Source organism: Lygodium microphyllum, chromosome 6 (assembly GCF_053477565.2).
Source record: "Lygodium microphyllum isolate KBCC chromosome 6, Lygodium_microphyllum_v1.1.10, whole genome shotgun sequence".
NCBI lineage: Eukaryota > Viridiplantae > Streptophyta > Polypodiopsida > Schizaeales > Lygodiaceae > Lygodium > Lygodium microphyllum.
The window spans coordinates 139,146,785-139,153,503 of NC_141140.1; the positions used below are offsets into that span (position 1 = coordinate 139,146,785).

The 6,719-nt window shown below is 42.0% G+C and overlaps 1 protein-coding gene across 1 annotated transcript; it reads left to right on the top strand.

The window, feature by feature from the left end:
* Positions 1 to 2,821: 2,821 nt before the first annotated feature.
* On the top strand, positions 2,822 to 3,809 carry LOC148035202 (uncharacterized). The gene is made up of 3 exons (XM_087680788.1): positions 2,822 to 2,989; positions 3,127 to 3,625; positions 3,700 to 3,809. The coding sequence occupies exons 1-3, from the start codon at positions 2,822 to 2,824 to the stop codon at positions 3,807 to 3,809; spliced, it is 777 nt and encodes a 258-aa protein (XP_087536914.1).
* The last annotated feature ends 2,910 nt before the right edge of the window (positions 3,810 to 6,719 follow it).

Genomic DNA, 6,719 nt, shown 5'->3' on the forward strand with positions numbered 1-6,719 from the left:
TCAAACAACATCTGCCGAGCGACTAGCATCTGTATTTTTCATGGGCCCCCCTTTTCGATCTTTAGGACCGTGCTCACAAGCCTCTGCACCTTTCAAGGGTTGCCCTCTTTGTGCCATGTTGAACACTGTGAGCATGCTCCCCAACATGGATCACCAAACGTGTCATTGTAGGATCCAGTGGCAACACATAATAGATCATGCATTTGCAAATGGCTGCACAAGTAGCAACATTTTGACAATAGTGACATGTTATCTTGGAGTTTCCCTCACTTGTAGGATAACCCATGCTCACGGTTCTATCCAAGTGACCATGGAAAAAAACATCATTGTATTTTCCATCTGTTATGTAGTAAGGACAAGTGATCATGAGACATTGAAGACTTCCAAGACAATAGCTCAAGTGCACAGTGCACTCAATTGCCATATTTGTTTGTGAGGGCCACGACCACAGGTGACCATCATATTTTTGTTCCATACCCATCATTCATTTCTTGCTATGTGTGGCTGGAAGCTCAAAAGCAATTGTGCCATTATACTCGATTGGGAGCTCATCCACCCTTCGTGGAGGTCCACAAAGTGCTAGTAATTTTTTCAATCTACCCATTCTAGCTTTCTCCTCAATGAAGGCTGCAATTGAGTTATCATAGGAAGATAAGTCCTCGCTTTGGCTGCCCACACATAGGTCCTCCCCGACATTTGTGTCATCAACATCCTTCTTGTTATCTGAGGGTACGTCAAGACACATTGGAGTTGATTTGCTACAACCAGGAGTACAATCAATGTAGTTGTCAATCTCATCTTCTATTGACTCAATATTGTTAGAGATGCACACATAGTCATTTGAGTGCATGATAGAGTAGGTGGCTGATAATGTACTATCAATCAGATAGTGCGCATGCCCTTGATGATCCCATCTTGGAGACACAGTGACGTTGTTTGCTCCACCATCATTCTCTATGACGGCTTGCAACCCTTGGAATTTTTGTGTTGGAGGCAATAGATTCTGTAGGTAGTACTCACCCAAAAGAATCTCTCCATTTCTTAATGAAACCCTGTGCTCTAAGCAATCACTGGCTAGTCTCCATGTCAAAATAGCAAAACTCGACATGTTGTGCCCTCTGGTGGGTTAGTATTTGATGAAGAGAAGAAAACTCTGAATATAGCTCACAGTGTGTATTTGATGAAGAGAAGGCAACAGTTCACCGTCAAATGACTGTGTAGAGAAAAAAGGGAGGCATGGAGGAAGTTACAAGAGGGTTAGAATAACCTCGAAGCTATAGCAACCGTCACTACAAGCAGAGATGACTAAATAATAAATATGCACACTCATCAAAATTTAAAAGCCACAGTCATTCATCAACATTTAAGAGTAATAACAAATAAGCATAATCATTAGAAATCAAAAGAAAAATTTACGATTCAACCACCCAATATCCTTCACCTTTATGCACTCATAATTAAGAGCTCTCGCCCCATGATTTTGTCAAAATAATGTTGTAAATTAGATTAAATTAATATTTTTAAAATTTATTTATGTTGTATTAATTATTTAATGGCTAACTAATTACCTAATTACATAATTACCTAATTATTTAATTATTTAACGGCTAACTTCTTTATTAGGGTTATTAAGTATGGCGAAACTCTCTTCCTCAACTCTCTCCTCTCTTTGCTCTCTCTCTCTCTCTTCTCTCCCTCTCTCTCTCTCTCTCCCTTCTCTCTTTCTCCCTTCTCTTTCTCCCTTCTCTCTTTCTCCCTTCTCTTTCTCCCTTCTCCCTTCTCTTTCTCCCTTCTCTTTCTCTTTCTCCCTTCTCTCTTTCTCCCTTCTCTTTCTCCCTTCTCCCTTCTCCCTTCTCCCTTCTCTGTCTCCCTTCTCTTTCTCCCTTCTCCCTTCTCTTTCTCCCTTCTCTCTTTCTCCCTTCTCCCTTCTCTCCCTCTCTCCGTCTCTCTCTCTCGTGACACACAACACCTGCCCCACAACTCCTGCCCCACAACTCTTGCGACACAACTCCTACCCCACAACTCCTGCGTGACACACAACTCCTACGTGTGCAGCTCTAAGCGGCTTTGTACAGCTTCGTGCGGCCTCCAAGGTAAGATATTGAAGCCCCCAATCGTCCGCGTCCACGCAGACGATGGGTGGGCTTATGCTTCATCCCGTGGCTTATGCTTCGTCCCGTGGCTACAAGCGTGTGGCTTCGTCCCGTATGCACAGAGAACTCTCTTTCTCTCCCTTATGCTCGCGTCCGTGCAACCGTTGAGTCCGACGGGCCTCCAAGGTAAGAGATTGAAGCCCCCCAATCGTCCGCATCCACGGGGACGATGGGTGGGCTTATGCTCGCATCCGTGCAACCGTTGGGTGGGCTTATGCTTCGTCCCGTGGCTACAAGCATGTGGCTTCGTCCCGTGGCTACAAGCGTGTGGCTTCGTCCCGTATGCTTTGTGAGAACTCTCTTTCTCTCCCTTATGCTCGCGTCTGCACAACCGTTGAGTCCGTGCCTCCAAGGTAAGAGATTGAAGCCCCCAATCGTCCGCGTCTGCGCGGACGATGCGTGGGCTTATGCACAAGCGTGTGGCTTCGTCCCGTGGCTTAAAGAGGTTGATTGTGTTATTAATCTTAAAGAGATTGATTGTGTTGTTAATCTTTAACCTTAAAGAGATTGATTGTGTTGCTAATCTTAAAGAGATTGATTGTGTTGTTAAACTTAAAGAGGTTGATTGTGTATCTATTTGCAAGTGTGTAGAGAAAGTTATGGCACCTAAAAGAGTGCTTAGAAAGAGAAAGAAATGTGTGTCACCTCATAGTAGCCGTGAAGTCTGTATGAAGCTACGTTCAGGATGTGTTCCTGGGCGGATCTTAGAGCAAGAAGCATCATCGCGCTTGAGATCAATGGACACTCCTTCAACAAAGAAAGGATGTGGTCCAAAAAGATGTGTCTACATTGATGACGAAGCACAAGTGGATGGGGACTCCAATACAATTGACGGGGTTGCGGAGCACACAGGTAGTCACTTATGTGTCCATTTCATTTGCATATGACTCTTTGTTCAATGTTATGTATTATATATGATTGGTTTAATGCTACTGTTTTTTATTATTACTTATTAATATCTGCTCCTACAGAGACTAATGTGCAGCATGATAGTCTAGATGACAAAGAAGAGGTGAGTGGTGATAGTGATCAAGGGGAGAATGATGATGAAAAAGAAAAGAAGCACTCAAGGAACTTAGGCAAGCAAGTCTCTCTAGGACTGATGAAGGATGTGCTGAGTCAATTTTATATAAAAAAGAGGACGATGCCTCCTCTTGTGCCTCTTTGCAGATTAGTGCCTCATGAGGTAGTTAGATTTGCTACGGATGATGCCCAGTGGTTGATTCCTTCCTTTGATTCCACTGGTTATCTTGAGACTATGGGACACTTCCTTGTGTCAGTTGAAAGTCCGAGAGGGGAGACCATGTCTGTGACAGCCAGCAATCTAGATGAATGGGGTCCAATATGGCGTCAAAGAAATGAGGATTTTGAGAGGGCTCTTGGAAGAGAGTGGCAAGACCTTAAGGGTAAAAAGTTCTTGGTTTGGGATGGAAACCACAGGCTTAAAACGTGGTGGAAACGCATCAAAGAAAGTAAGTTGTCTACTATACATGCAAATATTGAATGTTTGTATCCCATTCCTATGTTTGTTGGTTTTCAATTACAGAGTACTCCAACTATGCTCACTACCATGTTAGTGTACGGTGCCAATTCATTGAGGTGCCAAAGGCGAAGGAAGCAGAACTACTACTCGCACTAGACACCACCAACGCGTAAGTCTTCTTCCTTTAACTATGCTCCTCTTTGTAATATGTTACACTTACATTCTCATATTATGCTTTTGTTTGTTTTCAATAGTATTTCCAGAGCTCATGTTACTCCAAATATTGCGCATGAGGTGTATATGTTTCAAAAGTTTGGTATTGCAAACAAAGACTCCATTCTAGATAGATTGAGTCCGGCCATGAGGAAGTGGGCTGAGGTTGAGATGAGTATAGAGGCAAGGTATTATCATGGTGTTGCTCCATGGTATAACTCTCCTTGCGGTTTAATATCTCAGCTTGTATGGAAGGTGATTTTCTTTCTATGGCTCACTTGTATGAGATGTGCTTTTCTATCTCTAATTTAGTTTTTTTTTTGGAATGATAGGATGAATTTCATGTCTTCATCTCAAAAGAAACTGCGAAGCTTGAGGCTCTTGGTCTAGATGAGGTAGAGAGGAAGAAACGTTTGGAGAAGGCTACAAGGGTGGAAGAGGAGCGCCTTAAGGATAGGGGTTACAAATACCTATCCATTGCTAATCCCCAAAATGGTGATGAGTTCTTTAAGTTGTTATTTGGGCTAAACTGGGATGATGCAAGCATGCTCAAGATCACAAGAGACAAGTTTTATTGTCTCACAAGCTCAAAAATCCCTGCGGAAAGGTAATTTGTATATATAACGCAAGGTGTGTGTATGTGATGTTTTTTTCTTCAATGCTTTCTATTTGCGTATATTGTTGTGCATCACAGGAAAAAAATATTGTTGCATCTTATGAGTCTCACAAAGGCCAAAGACCCCCAATACCCGCATTTTGGTGATTATAAGCTCTTTCGGGTTTACATGAAGAAAGAGACATATTGGGCTCACTTGCATTCGGAGGCACTACTTCAGATTGATAGGATACAAGTAGAAGGTCCACAGCTACCAGATTCATTTGAGGAGTTCTTTAAGCTTAACATGAAGAATCATGTCATGCAGGTTGACTCAATGCAGTGCATTCATATTGCTTTCTTAAGTTCTTTCTTAAAATGTATATGTGCTAATGTTAAGTGCTTGTGAAACTTGTGTAGGCTTTTGTACACCTCTTGGATGGAGTGAAATCTTCAGATGTTGCAGAGAAGATGCCAAAGCTTACGTTTTCAGCCAAACGTGTGATTTATAGGTTAGCATGCATTTTCATATTAGATTGTGTGTTTGATTTTCATATTAGATTGCATGCATTTGCTTGCGTAATTGGCAAGAATGTTGCAGGTGGATACTACAATGTGTAGAAGAGAAGAGGCTGGATGCAGCTCCGCAATTCACAAGAGAGTGGATTGATGTTCGTGACGAGAACACTATGAATTCTCCATCATTACATGAGAGAAAATTGATGGCATGGGAGGCAAGTGTTTGCCCTTGGTGGCTGGATTACCCTGTGGGGGTTATCCCTAAGCAAGAGAAAGATATGCATGAGAGTAAGTACTTCAATCTATGTAAACATCTCGTCGCTTTTGTAGCAATAGTTTTTGTGCTCATGCATGGGAATCTAAGGGTGAATGATACTATGTAGGATTCAAGGAGGGAGTTGATACTCATGAACCACTTACCGCACCCACCAATGTAGAGGAGCAAGCAACCAAGGCTACCAAAGGTGCCACCCAAGGTACTCAAGGTAATCCAGGGAGAAAAAATGTGCCAGAGTCCTCTATGGCGCCCACCACCTCCTTTGTTGCAGATTCATCTCTTGGTCGAGAGAATTGGGAGAGGCGACCTATGACCCATTTAGTAGGTGAGAAGTCTTATATTAACTTGAAATTCATGTGCTTTATTGGTCACCCATGAAGATAGTCGTGTATGATTATTAAAAATAAATTACTTTGAAATAATTGTTGCAGGGTTCCATTATCAAACATATGTCGATGCTCTATTAGTGGATGTGACCCAAATTGATAGATTTGCCCTTGATAGGTAGACATGACAACTACATATTGCAAGAACATCAATTTACATGTTGCATATAGCATTGCATCATCGTTTACTTTGCATTAATGACTATGTTGTTTTGTGTATAGCATCAACAAGTTTTTTGCAACACAAAAGATGCATCTTTATAGCAAAGATGGAGTTCCATGTCAAGAGGTGGCTCGATTGATATTTGTGGATTTTCCTACGAGCTTGCTTGTGGATGCTCTAGGTCCCATCCCATTGGGTAAGTTATGCTTTCTATCACATAAGGTTTACATCAAACTCACTTCTCATATATCATAATGCCAATGTTGTTTGTAGAGGGCATGACTATTCCCAAGTGGAACACGTTCTCAAAGGGTCTAGTTATGGGTTGTATGGACCTTGCTCGCGAGTATTTGGCCGACCAGGGATTCTTAGTCACTATGTGCTTAGCAGAGCATATAGGTGAGTTTATTACGGATGCGGCAAGAGTGGGGCTTGTGCTTCACTGCACTTGGACACTCATGTGTGACTCCAAGGCTTATCGACATCCCGTTACTAGAGAGGCGGTAAGATAACAAAGTTGGATACGTTGAACGTATGGTTGTATGTTCTAAATAAAGTTTGTGTTACATGCTTTAAATAAAAACATGGATCACTTATTCTATTTCCACTCGTGAATAGGTACTTGATCTTACTGTGTGTCTTTGGCATCGTGCTGGTCATGTTGTGCCTTGCTACGACAGAGAGGCTGGGGAGATGATTTCAGAGAGATTGTTTCCAACGTATCGTAGCTACATGATGGATGATTGTGTATTTCCCATGGACGTTGATGGTGTCATTGTCAGAGGCAGAGCAGAGAGGTCTCAAGTTTTCTTTCGGTAAGTAGTCTTGCATGTTTTTGCTCTCAGGTTACCTTGTATGGTATTTTCATTGTTTCTACTTGCATGGCCACAAAGATTCTGTATCTTGATTGGTGATATGTGATTGGTGATA